The sequence below is a fragment of the Schistocerca nitens genome, chromosome 9 (genome assembly GCF_023898315.1).
Source record: "Schistocerca nitens isolate TAMUIC-IGC-003100 chromosome 9, iqSchNite1.1, whole genome shotgun sequence".
NCBI lineage: Eukaryota > Metazoa > Arthropoda > Insecta > Orthoptera > Acrididae > Schistocerca > Schistocerca nitens.
In genome coordinates, this window is record NC_064622.1 from 127,896,373 (window position 1) to 127,920,492 (window position 24,120).

Below are 24,120 nucleotides of genomic sequence, written 5' to 3' on the forward strand. Positions count from 1 at the left end.
TGGTAAGGATCCCACATCGCGCAGCAGTATTCTAAAAGAGGACGGAGAAGCGCGAAGTGTAGGCAGTCTTCACAGTAGATCTGTTACATTTCCTAAGTGACCTGCCAATAGAACGCAGTCTTTGGTTAGCCTTCTCCACGACATTTTCTGTGTGTTTCTTCCAATTTAAGTTGCTCGTAATTGTAATTCCTAGGTATTTAGTTGAATTTACGGCCTTTAAATTTGACTGATTTATCGTGTAACCGAAGTTTAACGAATTCCTTTTAGCACTCATGTAGATGACCTCACACTTTTCGTTATTTAGGGTCAACTGCCAATTTTCGCACCATTCAGACATCTTTTCTAAATCGTTTTGCTATTTGTTTTGATCTTCTGATAACTTTATCAGTCGATAAACAGTCATCTGCAAACAACCTAAGACGGCTGCTCAGATTGTCTCCCAAATTGTTTATATACGAGTAGATAAGAAATAGCAAAGGGCTTACAACACTACCTTGGGGAAAGCGAAACATCACTTCTGTTTTACTCGATGACTTTCCGTCAGTTGCTACGAACTGTGGCCTCTCTGACAGGAAATCACAAATCCAGTCACATAACTGAGACGATATTCCATAAGAACACAATTTCACTACAAGCCGCTTGTGCGGTACAGTGTCAAAAGCCTTCCGGAAATCCAGAAATACGGAATCGATCTGATATCCCTTGTCAGTAGTCCTCAACACTCATGGGAATAAAGAGCTAGTTGTGTTTCACAAGAGTAAATAAGATCATAAGGGCGGCTGTAGGCATTTCATTTTCTAATGAATTTAACAGATTGTGTGATAAGTTTTAATTAAAGATTTATCATAACCTGTTTCATTAGCTTTTCGTATCATAAAAATTCTCATTTAGTCAGTTAGCCTACTTCCGTTTCTTAAGAATGTCCAATTCGAACCGTAGTAGTAAGCAGCTATCGTTTCACATTTGCTCGTTCTCAGTACGGTCTCGAGCTCAACGTGTTACTTGGTACTAATCGAAGGAGGTACCCTCTACTTTCCATTATGTATACCCTCTGTTCTGTGCCTGAAGCGTGCAGGAGCTTAAGGCTAGTTCTTACTTGAGTGCAAGATCTTACTGTTGTAAATGGTATTAACAGGAATGAAAAAGACTGTCGGGATGAAAAGGCCTGTAACGAAGCTGTTTCTTATAAGATTGTGGAGGATGTATAACGAAAATTAAGTGATCCAATCTACACGATTGTAAATACGAGGGCAGTTCAATAAGTAATGCAACACATTTTTTTTTTTCTGAAACAGGGGTTGTTTTATTCAGCATTGAAATACACCTGGTTATTCCCCAATCTTTTAGCTACACAACACTATTTTTCAACGTAATCTCCATTCAATGCTACGGCCTTACGCCACCTTGAAATGAGGGCCTGTATGCCTGCACGGTACCATTCCACTGGTCGATGTCGGAGCCAACGTCGTACTGCATCAATAACTTCTTCATCATCCGCGTAGTGCCTCCCACGGATTGCGTCCTTCATTGGGCCAAACATATGGAAATCCGACGGTGCGAGATCGGGGCTGTAGGGTGCATGAGGAAGAACAGTCCACTGAAGTTTTGTGAGCTCCTCTCGGGTGCGAAGACTTGTGTGAGGTCTTGCGTTGTCATGAAGAAGGAGAAGTTCGTTCAGATTTTTGTGCCTACGAACATGCTGAAGTCGTTTCTTCAATTTCTGAAGAGTAGCACAATATACTTCAGAGTTGATCGTTTGACCATGGGGAAGGACATCGAACAGAATAACCCCTTCAGCGTCCCAGAATACTGTAACCATGACTTTACCGGCTGAGGGTATGGCTTTAAACTTTTTCTTGGTAGGGGAGTGGGTGTGGCGCCACTCCATTGATTGCCGTTTTGTTTCAGGTTCGAAGTGATGAACCCATGTTTCATCGCCTGTAACAATCTTTGACAAGAAATTGTCACCCTCAGCCACATGACGAGCAAGCAATTCCGCACAGATGGTTCTCCTTTGCTCTTTATGGTGTTCGGTTAGACAACGAGGGACCCAGCGGGAACAAACCTTTGAATATCCCAACTGGTGAACAATTGTGACAGCACTACCAACAGAGATGTCAAGTTGAGCACTGAGTTGTTTGATGGTGATCCGTCGATCATCTCGAACGAGTGTGTTCGCACGCTCCACCATTGCAGGAGTCACAGCTGTGCACGGCCGGCCCGCACGCGGGAGATCAGACAGTCTTGCTTGACCTTGCGGCGATGATGACACACGCTTTAGATCACCGTAGACATTCTGCAAGCGCCTATGAATATCTGAGATGCCCTGGTTTTCCGCCAAAAGAAACTCGATCACTGCCCGTTGTTTGCAACGCACATCCATTACAGACGCCATTTTAACAGCTCCGTACAGCGCTGCCACCTGTCGGAAGTCAATGAAACTATACGAGACGAAGCGGGAATGTTTGAAAATATTCCACAAGAAATTTCCGGTTTTTTCAACCAAAATTGGCTGAGAAAAAAAATGTGTTGCATTACTTATTGAACTGCCCTCGTATTTTCCGTTAGAGGGAAAATCATGTCTGGAATAAGTTCCACGTTACATATATGGTCCAGCTTCAGACGAAAAATATACAAATTTCGTCCAATCCAAACAAAGTAATTGTATTCTTGTTTACTCCATCTCCTTTATGAGTAAACGTACGTGCTCCGTCGAATGAACACTGGACGCTGAGCATTGTCACTGTTATGTGCCTGTGACTAAAAAGTGCGCTATTTCTGTATTCTGTTGATCATGGCAACTTGCGTTTATAGGATAACTGTGAATTGTGAATCTTACCATTCATTTCACTAACAGTTTCGACGATTGTTGTAAACTTATTTTAATATATTCACTCTTGTGTCATGTCTTCTTGTTCTGTTGTCACATACTCAGTAATGTGTCGAAAGTGTGTGCGTGTCAGCGTACTTGTGAGACAGTCTCTGAACAAAGATTAAATATTACGAGGGTTATTCGGAAAGTAAGAGACGATCGTTCGCGAAATGGAAACCACCGTGAAAATTCGATGAAGTTTTGCAAAGGTGTGTTGGGCATTGTCTCTAGTGTGCTCGTCGATCGAGTAACGTCGTTCTTTTTAGTTCTGAGCACGCAGGGAACACATAAAGATACTTAGAACAATAGTGTCTCCCGCCAAGCACGAGGGCCTGGTGAGAAATTTCGCCTGAAGCTATGCAGCCAACATTACATAACTGTCGTGCGTTCTTTCTTCAAGACAATTCCCAGCCGAATTCTGCACGGGCGATGAAGCTGCTGCTGCATCGTTTTCAATTGGAAATGTTTGATTACCCACAATACAGCCCGTAATTGTCTCCCTCTGAGTTTCATCTCTGCTCACATGAACTACTGACTATGAAGACAACATTTTGGCACAGACAACGAGCTAAAGGCCAGCGTAGAGAATTGGCAGAAAGCACTGGTGGCTGCCTTCTATAACGAGGGTACTGGAAAGTTGGTACAACACTACGACAAACGTCTAAGTCTGATTGGCGACTATGGAGATAAGCAGATGGAAGTTGTAACAAACTGTTGCAAATAAAAGAGTTTTGATTTTCACTGTGGTTTCCATTTCGCGACCTATCGTTCCTTACTTTCCGAATAGCCCTCGTACAATAAAAAGTTTTAAGCATCTACCCACACAATGCCCCATCACTCTGTGGCCACCTGTCAAAAGTCTGCAATGCGGGCTGCTGCGAGATATGCAGATTCTGGAAGGCACCAACTGGGATATGGAGCCAGGTGGACTACAGTGCCCTGGCCAGCTGATGTTCAGGTTACAGGACCAAACAAAGGAGAGGTCACGGCAGATCTATTTCACATACCATGTCAGAGAAGTAGGCACAAAATTCCCATATCCAAGACAGCATTTCAAAGTGCCGAGGTCAGTAACTGACTGAATTTTAAAAGTTTTCAAATGTTTTAAGTTTATCCTCACACAGAAACGTGAAGTTATCAGTTAAACTTAGATAGAGGTAAAAAGACCTCAAGTGGCCTCTCAAGTGACTCAATAAATAAAGAAAATCCTCAATCCTCAACGACGCACATTGAAGAAGTATATGGAGCAGTTAAATGGAAGCCGGACACCTGTCGTAAAGGGGCTGTGGAATGGTTCCATTCAAAAGACATGTTAAGACATTTATCCCACTGAGAGACGAGCCGATCAATTCCTGTTTTGTAGAACGTGGTCGGCCGCTGACGGATTCACAGCCACATCCACTCTTGCACATCCTCGTCCAACTGAAACTGACGTCCACCCATGTCTTTCTTCAAGTCGCTAAAGAAGTGAAAATCACACAGCGAAAGATCCTGACTACATGGAGGATGCTGCAGTTTTTCCAAACCAAATCGCTGAAGCAAAATCCTCCTGTGATTGGCAGTGTGAGGGTGGGCACATCGTGGAACAGGATGATTCCGTCCAACAACGTTCTTGCGTGTTTTGACTTTATGGCACATTGCAGTTTCTGCAAAGTATCGCCAAAGTACGGCGCATTAATAGTAATTCCCCGCTTGAGGAACTCCATGAACATAAATCGCCTGCAGTCGAAGTAGGAGGTCAACACAAGGTGACTGGAACTGAGTAAACAGCTGTGGACTTCTTTTGTGGGGGAGATCCGGAATGCTTCCACTGTTGGCTTTGCCGTTTGCCCCCAGGCTGTTAGACAGAATCATTCTGTTGCAGGATAACGCCTACCCCACATTGCCAATCGGACGAAGGCTACACTTAAGCGATTTGGTTGGGAAACATTGCAACATCCTCCGTAAAGCCCAGATCTTTCACCATGTAATTTTCAAGTCTTTGGTGACCTGGAGAAAATCAGTCCTGTACGTCGGTTTCAGTCGGATGAGGATGTGCAGGAATGGATGCGGTTATCAATTTGTCAGTGGCCGACCACTATCTACAAAACAGGAACTGATCAGCTCATCTCCCAGTGGGATAAATGCTTTAAAGCGTTTGATGATTACTTTTGAATGAAACTGTTCCATGGTCCCGTTGTTGTCAGTGTTTGGTTTTCATTTGACTGACCCTCCAAGAACACCAACAGAGCTGTGTGATTTGAACACTGTATGAAAAGAAAGGTATGAATCACTCCCGGCGAGATCTAGCGAAACGCCTTGTCACCTGAAGACAGCCATCAGATGGACCACTGAAACAGTGTCTAGTTGACTCTACAATCCCGGATGCAGACCTGACAAGAATACAGGGTGATTCAAAAAGAATACCACAACTTTAGGAATTTAAAACTCTGCAACGACAAAAGGCAGAGCTAAGCACTATCTGTCGGCGAATTAAGGGAGCTATAAAGTTTCATTTAGTTGTACATTTGTTCGCTTGAGGCGCTGTTGACTAGGCGTCAGCGTCAGTTGATGCTAAGATGGCGACCGCTCAACAGAAAGCTTTTTGTGTTATTGAGTACGGCAGAAGTGAATCGACGACAGTTGTTCAGCGTGCATTTCGAACGAAGTATGGTGTTAAACCTCCTGATAGGTGGTGTATTAAAAGTTGGTATAAACAGTTTACAGAGAATGGGTGTTTGTGCAAAGGGAAAAGTTGTGGACGGCCGAGAACGAGTGATGAAAATGTAGCACGCATCCAGCAAGCATTTGTTCGCAGCCCAGGAAAATCGACTCGCAGAGCTAGCAGAGAGCTGCAAATTCCACAATCAACTGTATGGAGAGTCCTACGGAAAAGGTTAGTTATGAAACCTTATCGTCTGAAATTGGTTCAAGCACTGTCTGCAGCTGATAAGATTAAAAGAACCGATTTCTGTGATTTTATCCTTGCTCAAATGGAAACAGATGAATCTTTCGTTTCAAAGATTGTGTTTAGTGATGAAGCAACTTTCCACACTAACGGGAAAGTCAACCGTCACAATGTCTGTATATGGGGCACTGAGAATCCGCGGGAAACAACTCAGTATGAACGTGACTCGCCTAAGGTGAACGTTTTCTGTGCCATTTCAGCCAATAAAGTTTTTGGTCCCTTTTTCTTCGAAGGTGCTACTGTAACTGGACTACAGTATCTGGAGATGTTAGAGAATTGGCTGTTCCCTCAGCTCGAACAAGAAGCACAACAATTCATATTTCAGCAGGATGGAGCGCCACCACATTGGCACTTATCTGTCCGTAATTACCTGAACGTCAACTATCCGAGGCGATGGATCGGCCGCCAGGCAGCCCGTGACAGAGCACTTCATCACTGGCCTCCAAGAAGCCCTGATCTTACCCCCTGCGATTTTTTCTTATGGGGGTATGTTAAGGATATGGTGTTTCGGCCACCTCTCCCAACCACCATTGATGATTTGAAACGAGAAATAACAGCAGCTATCCAAACTGTTCGCCTGATATGCTACAGAGAGTGTGGAACGAGTTGGAGTATCGGGTTGATATTGCTCGAGTGTCTGGAGGGGGCCATATTGAACATCTCTGAACTTGTTTTTGAGTAAAAAAAACCTTTTTAAATACTCTTTGTAATGATGTATAACAGAAGGTTATATTATGTTTCTTTCATTAAATACACATTTTTAAAGTTGTGGTATTCTTTTTGAATCACCCTGTATAATGCAGAGTCCTTCTATTCACCAATCCGAAACACCTTGGTGTCGGTTAGACCGTCGGCGAGAGCGCACCGTGAGTTCCTGCTACTAATAGGGCGAGTACACCGTTCGCTTGTTACATATTTTTACGAGCTTGAAACAGGAGCGACTTATTTTCGGTTATCTGCGTAGTTACTAGTTCATTTTTGTAATTGATTGTGTGTTCGAGTGCTTACTAGGCATATCCTTTTATTTTAGTAACAGTGTAGTGTACAGTATCGCCATTGCTATCGACTGTTGTATCGACCCTCGTATCGTACAGGCTTTTGTTTGTCTGGTTAGAACAGCTCGGTGTCAGTTACACCGTCAGTGAGAGAGCACTTCGATTTCCCACTGCTAATAAGGCGAGTACACCGTTCGTTTGTTGCAAATTTTTACGAGGTTCAAACAGGAGCGACTGCAGCAATGGATAGGAACTGTGATTGTTGTGTACAGATGCGAGCTGAGTTGGCGGCCCTTCGCTCACAGCTTCAGGCTGCGTTGGCTTCCGTCACACAGCTTGAGGCTGCTGCCAAGGGGCGTCACTGTGGGGGACCGGTCGCGGGTATGCGAGGGACGTCGAGCACGTCCCACGTGTCCTCCGATCGGTCCACTGCTGTGACCTCCACGGATACTGCCTGCACTGAGGTTGACCCCTCACCCCTGGTCGAGTGGGAGATCATTCCAAAGTCTGGCAGGCAGTTCTAACAAACCTACCACAACAAAGGTCAAAATTTAATAATGATTGTGGTATTGCTCACACTGCTAAATACTGCATTTTCGGGCAACAACAAAGTTATTATGTGGCAGGTGTCATTAGAGCACAGTTAATAAAGTCATTTCATGTAATAATGAATAAACTAGGCACACATCTTTTCGTGTTTCCAGCGCTGGTCTCGTTGTAAAATTATGGCTCAATATTCGAAAATCTAGGTGGTGGTGATTCCAAGCACAGATGCAAAAAGGCCTAGGCTTTATTCTGCTATATTCAAAAGTTTTGTAGATGCGCTTCACAAACCATTCTTGAAGATTAAACCTTTCAAAGTTAGCACAATAATGATGTAAAAAAAATAATCAACACTCCGAATTTAAGTTACACTTCCTTTTAATTGCTTTTGTTGCGATATCACGTAACAAACAAAACATCACTTCACAATACGAAACATACTTGAAAACATCTTCCTCACAGTCACTGTTTAAGTTCACATTTTATAAGATGACTACAATATGCGTCTTTCCAACATGACGTCCAAGACTTGACTTTTTCAAGGTCCGACTCTCTAACAACTAACTAATAATCGCTTACGCGCCCAAAAATCAGAGTTACAAGTACGTCAAAGATCATAGTGACAAAAGAAAGAACACACATAAGAATATTATCATTGCAATATAAACATATCGATGTATCAAAGTACCTCTACATTAATGAAATCAAATCTGAATGTTGTCTCAAAAATATGACAACTACTTTACAGAAACACAGTAGAATATTGCTGGTATCGAGAGGTTAAGTTTAGGTGCCATAATGGTTACGTAATTCAAGTACCATTACACAGTGAAAAACTCCGAGGGCCAATTGTAGCGCCTCCCCAGTTCGTTTGATGAACAGGTTTCGGGCGTTATCTGTGGCTGACGATGTCTCTGAGCCAGATGCAATCGTCCACCCTGTTCCAGAGGAAGCTTCTCGGCCCACAAGGTCCGGGCATTCACAGAAGGTGGTTTTGCTGGTAGTTGGGAGCTCCAACATTAGGCGCGTAATGGGGACCCTTAGGAACATGGCTGCCAAGGAGGGGAAGGAAGCCAGTGTGCACTCCCATTCCAGTGGGAGTCATTCCGGATGTGGAAAGGATGCTTCCAGATGCCATGAAGAGTACAGGGCGCAGCCAACTGCAGGTGGTGGCTAATGTCGGTACCAATGATGTGTCGCTTTGGATCGGAGCAGATTCTGTCTGGTTTCGGGCGGCTAGCAGAAATGGTAAAGACTGCCAGTCTTGCTTCCGAGATTAAGGCGGAGCTCACCATCTGCAGCATAGTCGACAGAACCGACTGTCGTCCTTTGGTGCAGAGCCGAGTGGAGGGTCTGAATCAGAGGCTCAGGCGATTCTGCGACTGTGTGGGCTGCAGATTCCTTGACTTGCGCCATCGGCTGGTGGGTTTCTGGGTTCCGTTTAATAGGTCAGGAGTCCACTACATACAGGAGGCGCTACACGGGTAGCAGGGGCGGTATGAAAGGGACTGGGCGGTTTCTTAGGTTAGAGGGTCTCAGGGAACCACAGAAGCTGCGTCTGTCTAAAAGTGGGCAGGTAAAACACGGTACGGTAGTTGTAGAAACGATTGGTATTATAGTTGTAAATTGTCGTAGCTGTGTTGGGAAAGAACCAGAGCTCCAAGCCCTAACAGGAAGTAGTGAAGCTCAAATAGTTGTAGGTACAGAGAGCTGTCTAAAGCCGGAAATAAGTTCAGCCGAAATTTTTTCAAACGACCTAAAAATGTTCAGAAAGGATAGATTTAATACAGTTGCTGGTGGAGTATTTATTGCTGTCAGAGGTAGTTTGCCTTGTAGCGAAATTGAAGTAGATAGTTCGTGTGAAATACTATGGATAGAGGTTATACCTGACAATCGGACTAAACAATTAATTGGGTCGTTTTACCGACCCCCCGACTCAGAAGATATAGTTTCTGAACAGTTCAAAGAAAACTTGGGTCTCATTTCAGATAAGTACCCCGCTCATACAATTATAGTCGGTGGTGACTTCAATCTACCCTCGATATGCTGAAAAAATTATACGTTTAAAGCCGGCGGTAGGCGTAAAACGTCATCCGAAATTGTACTGAATGCTTTCTCAGAAAATTGTTTTGAAGAATTAGTTCATGAGCCCTCTCGAAGCGTAAATGGTTGCGAAAGCATACTTGACCTTTTAGCAACAAATAATCCTGGACAAATAATGAGTATCGTGACAAATACAGGGGTTAGTGACCACAAGGCAGTTCAAAAAATGTTCAGATGTGTGTGGAATCTTATGGAACTTAATTGCTAAGGTCGTCAGTCCCTAAGCTTACACACTACTTAACCTAAATTATCCTAAGGACAAACACACAAACCCAAGCCCGAGGGAGGACTCGAACCTCCGCCGGGACCAGCCGCACAAAGCAATTGCTGCTAGGCTGAATACCGTAACACCTACAACCATAAAAAAGAAACGCAAAGTATATCTATTTAAAAAAAGCTGATAAACATGCTCTTAACGCCTTTTTAAGAGACAGTCTTCACTCCTTCCAATCTGATCATCTAAGTGCAGAAAAGTTGTGGAATGTTTTCAAAGAGATAGTATCGACTGCAATTGAGAGATATATACCACATAAATTAATAAGTAATGGTACTGATCCCCCATGGTACACAAAACGGGTCAGATCATTGTTGCAGAAGCAACGAAAAAAGCATGCCAAATTTAAAAGAACGCAAAATGCCCAAGATTGGCAAAGTTTTATAGACGTTCGAAATATAGGACGTACTTCAATGCGAGATGCTTTTAATAATTTCCACAATGAGATTCTGTCTCGAAATCTGGTAGAAAATCCAAACACATTCTGGTCATACATAAAGCACACCAGTGTCAAGACGCAATCAATACCTTCACTGCGCGATAACAACGGTGAAGTCACTGATGACAGAGTTATTAAACACAGTTTTCCGAAACTCCTTCACCAAAGAAGACGAAGTAAATATTCCTGAATTCTAATCAAGAACAACTGCCAAGATGAGAAACATAAAAGTAGATATCCTCCGTGTAACAAAGCAGCTTAAATCAGTTAATAAAGGCAAGGCCTCCGGTCCAGACTGTATACCAATCAGGTTCCTCTCAGAGTATGCTGATAAAAACAGCTCCATATTCAGCTATCATGTACAACCACTCGCTCACAGAAAGATCCGTACCTAAAAACTAGAAAATTGCTCAAGCCATACCAATACCCAAAAATGGAAGTAGGAGTAATTCGCTGAATTACAGGCCCCTATCACTAACGTCGATTTGCAGTAGGAATTTGGAACATATACGGTATTCGAACATAATGAAGTACCACGAAGATAACGACTTATTGACACATAATCAGCACGGATTCAGAAAATATCGTTCTTGTGAAACACAACTAGCTCTTTATACCCATGAAGTAATAAGTGCTATCGACAGGGGATGTCAAATTGATTCCATATTTTTAGATTTCCAGAAGGCTTTCGACAGCGTTCCTCACAAGCGTCTTCTAACCAAACTGCGTGCCTACAGAGTATCGCCTCAGTTGTGCGACTAGATTCGTGATTTCCTGTCAGAAAGGTCACAGTTCGTAGCAATAGACGGAAAGTCATCGAGTAAAACAGAAGTAATATCCGGCTTTCCCCAAGGAAGTGTTATAGGCCCTCTATTGTTCCTGACCTATATTAACGACATAGGAGACAATCTGAGTATCCGTCTTAGATTGTTTGCAGATGATGGTGTCATTTACTGTCTTGTAAAGTCATCAGATGATCAAAACAACTTACAAAATGCTTTAGATGAGATATCTGTATGGTGCGAAAAGTGGCAATTGACCCTGAATAAAGAAAAGTGTGAAGTTATTCACATGATAACGAAAAGAAATCAGCTAAATTTCGATTACGGGATAAGTCACACAAATCTGAAGGCTGTAAATTCAACTAAATACTTAGGGATTACAATTACAAATAATCTAAATTGGAACGATCACATAGATAATATTGTGGGTAGAGAAACCAAAGACTGCGATTCTGTGATGTCGATTGGGAAGGAATCGGCCACAGACAACAATGGGTAGCCAGCGATGAACAGATTCACAAATTTTCCGAGGATAATGATGGTCAGACAGAGGCTCTCGAATAGCTCTGTGATCAAAGTGTGGATTTTTATTATTGAGGAATTGAACAATTGGGAGAATGCTCTGATTGTTATTTACAGAGACTTGTTGAAAAATAGTCTTTGCCTCAATTTGAAGTGCAGTACAGTGTGCAGTATTCAAGGTAACTTACTTCACCTGCCACAACAATGTGTAACTTATTTTTAGAAGTACCTAAATTATACTTTTCCATGAATGTACTGGAACGGTCATCATTGTTCTGCTCAGAAGAAACATGATTCTCTGTAGCAATACAAGTGTTTGGTGGAAGCTCAGGGAAAAAGTAATGTTACTTGAATTCAGTTCAGGTAGACTTCTGGTATGCTGCCTCAGCCAATTGTCCTAATGCCACTGCTCAGTGGCTGGCATTCTCATATTACACTCTGAGGTGACAAAAGTCATGGGATGGTGAGATGCACATAGACAGATAGCAGCAGCAGCACATACACAAGGTATAAAATGGTAGTGCATTAGCAGAGCTGTCATTTGTTCTCGGTTTATTCGTGCCAAAAGGTTTCCGACGTGATTATGGCCACACGATGGAAGCTAATGGACCTTGAAAGCAGAATGGTAGTTGGAATACTAAATCACAGACAACACAGTGGCCAACAGCAATCACTTAACGACCGAGAGCAGCGGCATTTTCATAGAGTTGTCAGTGCTAACAGACAAGCAACACTGTGTGAAACAACCACAGGAAGGTGTGGAACATGTGATGAACATATCCATTGAGACAATGCAATAAAATAGGCATTAATGGCCTATGGCAGCAGACGACCAATGCAAGTGCCTCGGTTAATAGCACATCGCCTGCAGTACCACTCCTGGGTTCATAACCATATCAGCTGGACCCTAGATGACCAGAAAACCACGGCTTGGTCAGATCGGTCCTGATTTCAGTTAGTAAGTCCTGATGGTAAGGTTCAAGTGTCGCACAGACCCCACACAGCCATGGACACAAGTTGTCAACAAGACACTGTGCAAGCTGGTGGTGGCTCCATAATAACGGGGGCTGTGTTTACGTGGAAGGGACTGGGTCCTCTGATCCAACTGTACTAATCATTGGCTGGATATGGTTATGGTCAGCTACTTGGAGACTATTTGCAGCCATTCATAGACTTCATGTTCCATAACAATGATGGAATTTTTATGAATGACAATGCGCCGTGTCACCGGACATCAGTTGTTCGTGATTGGTTTGAGGAACATTCTGGACAGTTCAAGTGAATGATTTGGCCGTCCAGATTGCCCGATGTGAATCCCATCACATATTTATGGGACATAATCGACAGGTCCTGCATCTGCAACACTTTTACAATTATGGGCAGCTATAGAGGCAACACGGCTCAATATTCCTGCAAGTGTCTTCCAGTGACTTTTTGGGACGATACCATGTCAAGTTGCTATGCCAGGCAAAAGGAGGGCCTATGCAATATTAGGAGGTATACCATGACTTTGGTCACCTCGGTATACTTAAGTCTGATAAAATTCTGAACCTCGATTTCTTAAAAATGCTTGAGAGGTGCATCTACTAGAGCAGCATATGTTGCACCTCATTATGCATTATACCTACATGAAAGATGAGAAAAATTGGTGACCAGTTAGGTGTATGTTCATCCTGTAAATTAGTTCTGTAAGAAAAACACATGACTGAATGGCAACTGGTATAGCCACTGGAGGTTATGGGCAACAGCTCCTAATAGTGGACACAATATGCTCATTACCTCAGTGAAAAAGAAAAAAAATTTCTAAGAGTGAGCTACTCACCTTATCTAAGCTTACAGAAACATATAATGTTTTGAAAATGTTAATTTGATCTCAGAATAGTAAATCTTCTACATGACTGAAGACTGGAATACGGGGTGAATTTTAACTTACATGTGGGACTAAAAAGTTATTATTTTCAAAACAACTATCCAATTTAACAAGAGTATATCTTCTAGATGCGTTCATATACAACATTAAGTGTTGTGTACATAGTTCCGCGTAGTCAGCGCGTACACAACTTTCCCACTAGAGCGCGCCCCGCTAAGCACAACAGCACAGGCGCAGCACTCATCCGTCTCCGCACTATGAGATGGCGCTGTCTTAGAGGCGGACCAAATTCTGCGTAGTCAGCGCGTACACAACTTTCCCACTAGAGCGCGCCCCGCTAAGCACAACAGCGCAGGCGCAGCACTCATCCGTCTCCGCACTATGAGATGGCGCTGTCTTAGAGGCGGACCAAATTCTGCTTCTGCCGATCTGCGTATTAATATGTAACGCAGCCAATGAGATTGCTGCTAACGTAGAACCTTTTCTCCTCACGGATCGCACTCGCGCAGTGATACCTGAATACTCGAGGTATTATAACGAGTGTACAGCCCTCCGATTAGTCAGTCTGCATTAGTCTGCATTAGTCTGTAGTCAAGTTTCAGTCTGCGCCTAATAAGATTATCATATTCCTGTACATAGCCATGAAGAGAAATGTATAGACACTTTGTCAAGTATCAGAGATATGTGAGAATAAGATTAACGTACCAAGACCAAAGGAACTTCAGATTGTCAATTGTAAACAGCATCCAGAATCAAGTTACGTAATGTCTATGATTTTTATTATTTTAATAAATGTGTGTGAAAATTAATCAAGTTCTGTTTAAAGTTGGTCACCGTCAATCTGCTACTCTAAGTGTGCAAGTGGCATTTCTATCATCTGACCTAACGGCAGAAGATAAACACGCCACGATAACACCACGAGACATATTGCTGACACTCGCCTACTTCGTTAGAGTGACAAGTCAAATAATCTGATGGTGTGTGTACCGAAGGTCTTACAGTACGCACACCACCTATAGGATCAAAATTTTCATTTCACCTTTCTCAAATGTTTACAGAGTGACACAAGATAAACATCTAAATGATAGTTAAATAGTCCTCCCATACCTTTTTTAACTTCCCAAAAGTTAACTGCATATGCTGCTGATTGTATCTGGTGTCGCATTGTGCCCAAAGTTGAAGGAAAGGAAGGAAAGAGTCATGCCAGTGGATGGTGTTCCATCCTGCTGAAAAATGAAATTTTCTGAACTTTCAAGTTGTGGAAAAAGCCAGATTTTATTTCTAGTAACCAGTTTTCCCACAAAAAAGGATAGGCTGAAAATCTTTTCTACACAAACTGTGAAAAACACAAGAGTCTGCATAGCTGCTGTGTTCTTACGTCATGGCAGTTCACTTTCCCATGCAAATGGGAAGTTCCCTCTTCATTTAAAAGTAAACTTATAAGGAATCATATCTTCCATCTCCTCACCCAGAATGAATTCACAAAACTGTTACTTATCACCATCACAAAGAGCTTGTAGTAATTGGGACACACTGCAAAACAGGCTACACACACATTAGAGATAGCTACCTTTTAGCAGACATGACAAGTACACTCCTGTGACATGCATCCAAAACTGCTGAAAATGCTCTACATCTTGAATAAGCACACAGGGGTGCCCTGTGGATATCCCCTCACTTTAAAAAGTGTCTTGAGACCTTTGTTGCTGTCATAGAAGGTTCTGAGATGTAGGAGGTGCAGTGAAACTCATGCACACAGTTATAACTGAACTGCACTTGTTGAAACAGAGAATACAAACTGAATTTTGTTGTGTTCTCACCATTACAACTCGACATTGGGTGTTGGTAATGAACAAGCTACAAGCAGTGACATGAAATGGAATCTTACAACTGGCACTATGATAAACTTTATTTAGATACTAAAGTTAAAATCTATCCTAAGAATGTATTCATGTTGAAGATACTGTATTGTAAAACTGGATGAAACACTATAAACACAAAAAACAACAGCACTAAATTCACTGTAAGAAACATGCTGAACAAAAATTAAAACCTGCTCACACCAACATACTCACATAATAGCATAAATATTATAATAACAAGACTGCTGTGTATTGTTAATTCCCACAGAGTTCTTGGATGTATCACACTGCCAAACTAGAAGTTAAACGTCTATTCTTTGTTCCAAAACTCACCAACCTTGTGCTTAACCTTGTACACATACAACAACTGATGTCTATTGTTTTTCAGGTGTCTTCTGTGTATGTTCATCCAATGTACAACAGTTCCACCTTCAATGCGGACATTGCACTGCTGATTCTATCAAGTCCAGTGGACTTCACAACATTTGTGAGGCCTGTCTGCCTTTGGGGCTCTGCTAACACCGACATACAGTCTCTTGAGAACACAGAAGGATACGTGAGTGACAGTCACCCATACTGTTATTAACATGCACAGCCTTGTAATAACTTTCTTACTTTATAAGTATTTGTAATTAACTGGTTGGTCTTAAGCATAATTTGTTTGTAATTCTGAGGCTGTAGGTGACAAGCTTAAAGCAAGAACTGCACAATAATTCTGAGTTTTACAAAAGACATAAATTGTAGCATGTTTTCAGCAAGAAAGGCTGTGTGGAAGAGTTTCGTGAACATAATATAATCTGTTAGTCATCTCAAATACTCTTTTTAAACTGTAGATTAAATGTGTTGCACAAAAACTGGATAACAAGTCTCCTGTCCTGTGATAATCAAGTGAAATGTACTGGGTGATCAAAAAGCCAGTATAAATTTGAAAACTCAATAAATCGCAGAATAATGTAGATAGAGAGGTACAAATTGACACACATGCTTGGAATATCATGGGGTTTTATTAGAACCAAAAAAATACAGAAGTTCAAAAAAGTCCAACAGATGGCGCTTCATCTGATCAGAATAGCAATAATTAGTATAACAAAGTAAGACAAAGCAAAGATGATGTTCTTTACAGGAAATGCTCAATATGTCCACCATCATTCCTCAACAATAGCTGTAGTTGAGGAATAATGTTGTGAATAGCACTGTAAAACATGTCCGGAGTTATGGTGAGGCATTGGTGTCGGATGTTGTCTTTCAACATCCCTAGAGATGTCAGTCGATCACAATACACTTGCTACTTCAGATAACCCCAAAGCCAATAATTGCACGGACTGAGGTCTGTGGATCTGGGACACCAAGCATGACGAAAGTGGCAGCTGAGCACACGATCATCACCAAATGATGCGCACAAGAGATCTTTCACGCGTCTAGCAATACTTTTTTTTTTTTTTTGTTCTAATAAAACCCCATGTCATTCCAAGCATATGTGTCAATTTTTACTTCTCTACCTACATTATTCCGTGGTTTATTAAGTTTTCAAATTTATACTAACTTTTTGATCACCCGGTATATACTGATGTAACATGATTGTATTTCTACATAGGATCGTAAACAACTTAAACATATGAAATGTTGTAGTAATTATGAAGGAAAAGACAGATTGCTACTTACTGTAAAAAATACACATTAAGTTGCAGATGGGCACAGTTAAAAGACACTTACATAAAGCTTTTGGCCACAGCCTTCATCAGTAAAAGAGAGGCACACATCGTTCATACATACAAGCAAGCACACCACATGTGCACATGACTGCCAACTGCAGCATCTCAGGACACAGTGCAACTATCACGTGTGATGCAAGCAGCAGTCTGGAGGAGATGGGGAAGGGGAAGAGATAGTAGTGCATCGGTGGGGTGAGAGACAACTGCTGCCTGGTGGAGTGTGCAGGAACTGGAATGCCATCTGGAGGTTGTTGGGCAGAGAGGTGGGGAAAAGAAGAGCAAAAACGGAGAGGAGTGAGGAAAGGCAGGCAGATGTGTTAGCTGAGGACAGTAAGTAAACAGGTTGGGTGATGAGAATGGGTGGGAGATGACAGGAAAAAGATACAGAGACAGACTTTGTGACTGAGTGAATTGCTGATGTAGCATCTGATGCACCAGATTCTTTCCTCTGATAGTTCCCCCTCTGTCCTATCATACCCTCCCATTCTCATCTCCCACTCTTATTTGCTACCCTCTGCCAATGCATTCACCTGTCTTTTCCCATGCCTCTCTTTTTATGCTTCTTTTTCCCCCAACTCCCTGCCCTGTAATCTCCTGATGCTACACTTGTTGGCATTCTAGTCCCTGCACACTCCACCAGACAGCACTCATCTCTCTCTCCAACCTTCCACTTCCATTGCTTCCCCTTCCCAGCCGCCTCCAGATTAGATTACTGCTTACATCGCACATGATAGTTGCATTCTGGTTCGAGATGCTGGAGTTGGTGGTCATGTTTGCACAGGGTGTGCTTCCTTGTGTGTATGAACGGTGTGTGTCACTCTTGCACTGATGAAGGCTGTGGCCAAAAGCTTTATGTAAGCATCTTTTAATTGTGCCTGTCTGCTTACAGTAAGTAGCACTCTGTCTTTTCCTACAGTGTTGATATTCCTACCTGGAGTTTCCATTGTCTAAATTTTACTGTTGCTAGCACTAGCTGTGAACTGACAACATCCATACAATGCATGTCATTTAATGGATGAATAAAAATATTGAATTGACTTGAATGAACTGAATAACAAGCAGACGCAATGGCTGGTCATTATTCACTTTCAGGAGGCAAAATTCCTCATGCTGTTGATAGAAAAACTTAAAAGTAAAAAATACTATTCCTTGCTTTTGGATCTTGATGTGGAATACTCTGTTCTCAACACCCTATGCACCCATGGTAAACAAATCTGCCTAACACCAGATCTGCTAACACCTGCAAGAAAAACCTCTCTCAAGCTTTCTCCTCACACAACAATCCCACGAACCTTGTCCCCAATAAATCTCCCACAGTTCCTCCTCCAACCCTGAAATAAATATAGCTCATGCATTAAAACAAAAAAATCTCAGAAGTACACCTCTTGTCACCCATATGAACTGCAAATGCCTCAATACATTACTTCATCAAGGCCATGACTTTCTTAAGTCATTGTTTGAAATGAGATCTTCTCTTGCTTATATCCTTCCAACAGCACCCGCTGCAACCTCCATATCCCTTATAACCCCTGAAACATCCCTGCCCATGACAGACAGAGCAACATACGAAACCAGTTCTGTTGTTTGTCAACTAACACGTATTCACTGTGTGACTTCTCTCTCTCTCTCTCTCTCTGTCACACACACACACACACACACACACACACACACACACACACACACAGACATACACTTTTTTTTTCATATTGTCCCCTTCTTCTCTTCTGTTGACTTAGTTGTGTTATTCATGCTGCTTCACATTTCTCTTCCTTTGTAACTTAGTTTTACTTGTCAGTCAACCCTTTCTGTCCTCTCTGAACTGAAGCTAGAACAGTGCTTACCAGTGAACAACATTGGACCTTCAACTCTCTCACACATTCTTCTTCATCTTCCTATGTTCCTCTGCCCTTGTTCACAAAACAGGTGTGCCCCTGTTCAAAAAGATTTCGGGCTTGCTGCCGGTCGTCATAAACTTCATTGCATGATGTTTCGGCTGGACAACTGCCAACCATCTTCAGGTGAGCCTCGATCGGCTCACCTGAGCCTCGATCGGCTCACCTGAAGATGGCTGGCAGTTGTCCAGCTAAAATATTGTGCAATGAAGTTTACGACGACCAGGTGAAAGCCAGAAATATTTTTGAACAGTTGATTCGCCAGGAAAATTTCAAATTTTACAGGTGTGCCTCTCCGTGATCTGAGTGACTTGCCCCACCTTTCCAATCTATTCCTCTTCCTTCCCTGTGGAAAGCACACACAACAAATTCCAAAAGTCACCATTAGTGTTTTCTACTTTCAAATGTTCATATCACCCACACTAGAAACTTCTGAAATAAAGTATTGGCCACCCATTCTATCTCCTTGTAGTTTAATAGTTTTCTCAATTGAATTTTCCCAGTGATGTGATTGTCTATAAATAACAGTAATGCGTCTTCACCTTTCTCATGTGATTTGGAGTTATTAAAAAACATCTAGCAGCAACTGTTGAAAATTACTTTCCAGGTTGTTGGATGGGGCTTCGATGAAAATGGTCGAGTAACAGAGGACCTCATGATGGCCAAGATGCCAGTTGTGTCACAGCAGACCTGCCTCTGGAGCCACCCACAATTTTTCTCTCACTTCACCTCCAACAGGACATACTGTGCAGGTTTCCGTAATGGTAAGACAATGTATTATTTTTTTTAATATCTCAGTAGATGATGCACAATTTGCTGTGTTGGCAGAAGAGCCAACACCGTATTGCTAGAGGAGGCCGAAATGCACGCGTTTAATTACACGCAGACTGGCGTGAGGTCTGGAACAGGTCAGAGAAATGAGAACTTAGAAAAACGGACGCAGTTGCTGTAATACTTAACTTTAATCCATAGCTGTAGAACATCGGTCTGACGGTACAGTAATAAGAAGCTCAATATAAATTGGTAATGGCACCTTGCTAGGTCGTAGCAAATGACGTAGCTGAAGGCTATGCTAACTATCGTCTCGGCAAATGAGAGCGTATTTGTCAGTGTAGCATCACTAGCAAAGTCGGCTGTACAACTGGGGCGAGTGCTAGAATGTCTCTCTAGACCTGCCGTGTGGCGGTGCTCGGTCTGCAATCACTGACAGTGGCGACACGCGGGTCCGACGTATACTAATGGACCGCGGCCGATTTAAAGGCTACCACCTAGCAAGTGTGGTGTCTGGCGGTGACACCACACAATTCATATGATGAGTTCTTACTGTTGAGGACTGAGAGCTCTGGCGTGTGTTGACATGGCAATGGAACAAACACTAAGGGAGGGAGAACTGAAGGAATATATGATTTCGAAGCTTTGTTGACACTGGATGCAAAATCAGTGAACATATTGCATTTTTTCAAGTCACTAACAACAACAGATTACTTGTCAGTACTATTTATTCTTGAATACTATACAGTCTCCAATTCTGAATAGTATGTCTTGCAAATTGCAATGTTAGTGCGACCTGCTTAGTTCTGCAGCAAAGAGCGTGCCAAGTGTCTGGTCTAGAGCAAAATAAAACTCAAAAATATTAAAATCCTGTTTCCTAACCACAAAACACAATAATGTTTTTATTTCATAACAGGTTCCTACTATCAAAAATATACTTAACTGTGAGAATATAGTTTGTATGAAATTTGTACATATTATTGAGTTGGTGCATAAGTTTGCAGCATTTTTCCATAAGTTTAATAAACACAACAGATACACATAACAGAGGCTTTAGTCATCAACAATATATTCTCCTGCAGTTTTTACAACAGTCTCCCAACACTTGAGCAACTTTTCCATTCCACAACTGTAGAACACAGGTGTTTTTGAGGTGATGAACTCATTGAGCCATGTTTGGAGCACATTTTCATCTGGAAAGGAAGCTCCTTGAAGGTTGTTTGACAGATAGTGGAAAAGGTGAAAATCTGAGAGTGCAAGATCAGGTGAATAAGGTGCATATGGTACAACTCCCTAATCCAAATCATATACAGTGTTTTTGTGAGTCTAACAGCATGCAGGTGGACTTTATCATATCAGGGATTATCATCACTTCAGGCAGTCTTTCTGGTTGTTGTTCTTGTGTTCTTGGATTGCATCCTCAAAACATCTCAGCCAGCAGTGATGGTTACCCATCAGGGGAACAGTTCCTAGAAAAACACACCATCACTATTCCACCAGATCCATAACATTATCTTTTGTGATTACACCCAGGTCTTTGTACATGGAGTTGCTGCTTTGTTTGGACTCATCCTTTCCTTTCTTCTCCTTATGTTAGCATAAAGACACAGCTGTAAACCACTTGTTGGTCTGCTCAACTATAATATGACCTATATTTTCTATGGCTTAGTTTGGAGGCTCAATTAGTATGCTTGTGTCTTGTGCCATCAGCAAACATTATAGTTTTTGAACTGCCTTTTAAAGTTACTGGAAGCCCATTTGTGTCAGTTAAGAATAGGGATGTTCCCTGTGCAGATCCATGTGGTACCTCACATGCTATGTTTCACCACCTTGAGTTTAGTTTCACATATGTCACATGATATGTCAATGAGACCCCCTGCTTTCTGTTGTGGAATAAGGGTCCATCCACACAAAAGAGATGATATTAATGCCACAGCACCTTAATTTAGCAACTTGAATTTTGTGATCCACACAATAAAAGGCTTTGACAGTGTCACACAATATACAAAACAGAATAATTTTTGTTCTTTAGTTCTCTTTTGTTAGGTTTTGTGTAACTTTTTCTATAGAGAATTCTTTTTGAAAGCCAAACTGATAGGCAGTTAACAAGTTCTGGTCAGTTAAATGATCTGCTCTATCATAGCCCACTTTCTCATATATTTTAGAAAAGGCTGGAAGAAGTAAAACAGGTCTGCAATTAGAGGTAGTTTCCTTATGACCAATTTTGTAGCTGGATGTTACTATCTAAATATATGCCATGTGTCACTGACTGATTAAAAAATTAGCTTCTCTCCCCTGCCCATACCCTGATATTCCCTTGTCTGTATTAGCCTACATACATACTAAATCTATCACTCTTGATGTATAACACAACCTTTCCCTCACCTATACCCATATTTCACATTATTTCCTCCAAGTCACAGGCACTCTGGTGATGATGCATCGTTTTCAGTCATTTCAGAAATTATAAGACAAAACATACTATTGTATTGTATACAGTGAAGTAAAAATTTGTTGTCTTTGATGAAAATTGAACTGCTTTCTGATCTATGTTTTTTTGCAGGAACTAGTGTATGCAATGGAGACAGTGGTGGGGGCATGGTGTTCCCTATGACAACTCGTGATGGTGCACGAATCTGGCAGCTCCGTGGGATTGTAAGCATAAGTGTCAGCAAGGAAGATAGAGTGTGTGATACAAATCACTATGTTGTGTTCACTGATGTAGCCAAGTACCTGGACTGGATCCGGAAATACATAAAATAAGAAATAAAAAATTCACTTCCATTGTTTGATATGTAACTGGACCTGTTTTCAGTCAAAAAGTCTCAGCCCATGAGCAAACTCTAATAAATTCTTCATTAAAACAACCAGTTGCATTGCTAATCATCACAGATGATAATCAGTGGTGGGATCTGTAAAGTGGAGTTAGCATTTGTGGTAAATGCAATGTGTTCCTTCAAACATTTCTCACATTTAAGATGGCTCCTTTTCATTATCATACAATTAAGTCCAGCATACCAGACACAGACAGTCCATATGGATGACAAACAGCTTGGAGTATCAGATGTAAATGTGCCATCTGGGAGAAGATGGTCTTCTAAACTATATTTCAGTAGCTGGCAATCCTGATTGGTCAACTAAGTTATTTTTCCTGTACAAAAAGTCTACAGAACTGAAAGTGTGTTTTCCTGAACCTGTGTGGATTTCAGCTTAGGAATTTTCCTGTTTTATAGATGATTGTTGCCCTTAAGTGAATGTACCTGTTCTGGAAGGTAGCTGAATAGCATTGTTTCATTTAAAGAAACAGATCTGTGGAGGTCTATTTGAATCAAATAAATTCTGTTTGTTTTTGTGGAAATTTGAGTGTTGTGTTTTTGTGAAACTTTTTCCTTTACTGACATTGAACTGTGTTTATGCTTTGTTATATGGAGATTATCAGTAAAAGTTGTTAGGGGACAGATGGAGTTGATGTGGGTACCATAAGTGGTGTTCACATTCCAGTTGAGTGACTAGGATCTCAGAATGTTTCTGTAAGTAGTTGATCACTGCAGAACACTGATTATTAATGTGAAAGTCATGAGATGTTTAACTCTTCCATGTGAGGCTGGTGACACTTATTTAGACTAAAAGCGTAAATGTCGTTTGACTAGGGCCTCCCGCCGGGTAGACCGTTCACCAGGTGCAAGTCTTTCGATTTGATGCAACTTTGGTGACTTGCATGTCAATGGGGATGAAATGATGATGATTAGGACAACACAACACCCAGTCCCTGAGTGTAGAAAATCTCCGACCCAGCCGGGAATCGAACCTGGGCCCATAGGATTGACATTCTGTTGTGCTGACCACATTCTTTTTTTTTCTTCTTCTTCTTCTTCTTCTTCTTCTTCTTCTTCTTCTTTTTTTTTTTTTTTTTTTTTTTTTTTTTTTTTTTTTTTTTTTTTTTTTTTTTTGCCCCCACGGTGTCCCCGTCTCCTGACAGGATAAGGGAGAGGCAGCAGGTAGGAAACATTGTACATTGTAATTTTTTGTGTTAGTAACAATAATATTTTATTTATTCATTTAATTTTAATGTCCCAAAAGAAAAATCATATATAAAAAAGAAGAGAAAGAAATATAGGGCCGAATAGTAAATCCTATCCCTCGAAACATCATAAACCTGGGACTCCCCACCGCTTCGGGGGGTTATGAAACACCTGCCTAGAAAGTTAGCAAAATGCATTTTATATTTAGAGTGGAGTCGGATGATTTTGTGTTGTTCTAGTAGATAATGCCAATAGTCCATGCCCAATATCAAGGTCCGCGAGAGCACGTAGTGCGATGCGTGTCCTCCAATCCATCGGATTGCCGATGTTTTTTGTCAGGGGAAAAAGACAGAGTCAGGGAAAAATAAAGCGTCCATCGTGATTGTGGATTCGTCGGTGCGTCGGAGGAGGGCCATGATGCATTGCATCAGCCGCCAAACATCCTTTGCCTCACCGCACTGCAGAGAATGTTCGTCGGTGTCCTGCATGCCACATATAAGGCAGAGCGGGGAAT

At 41.7% G+C, this 24,120-nt stretch overlaps 1 protein-coding gene across 2 annotated transcripts in view; it reads left to right on the top strand.

Moving 5' to 3' along the window:
- Window positions 1-22,451, top strand: part of LOC126203711 (serine protease filzig-like) — a 370,785-nt gene extending 348,334 nt beyond the window's left edge. For both annotated transcript variants that reach the window (XM_049938086.1, XM_049938087.1), the window contains exons 10-12: window positions 15,598-15,765; window positions 19,421-19,577; window positions 22,148-22,451. In XM_049938086.1, the coding sequence (XP_049794043.1) occupies window positions 15,598-15,765; window positions 19,421-19,577; window positions 22,148-22,347 (525 nt within the window). In that variant the 3' untranslated portion in view covers window positions 22,348-22,451. The remainder of the gene's footprint in view (window positions 1-15,597; window positions 15,766-19,420; window positions 19,578-22,147) is intronic.
- Window positions 22,452-24,120: the final 1,669 nt, after the last annotated feature.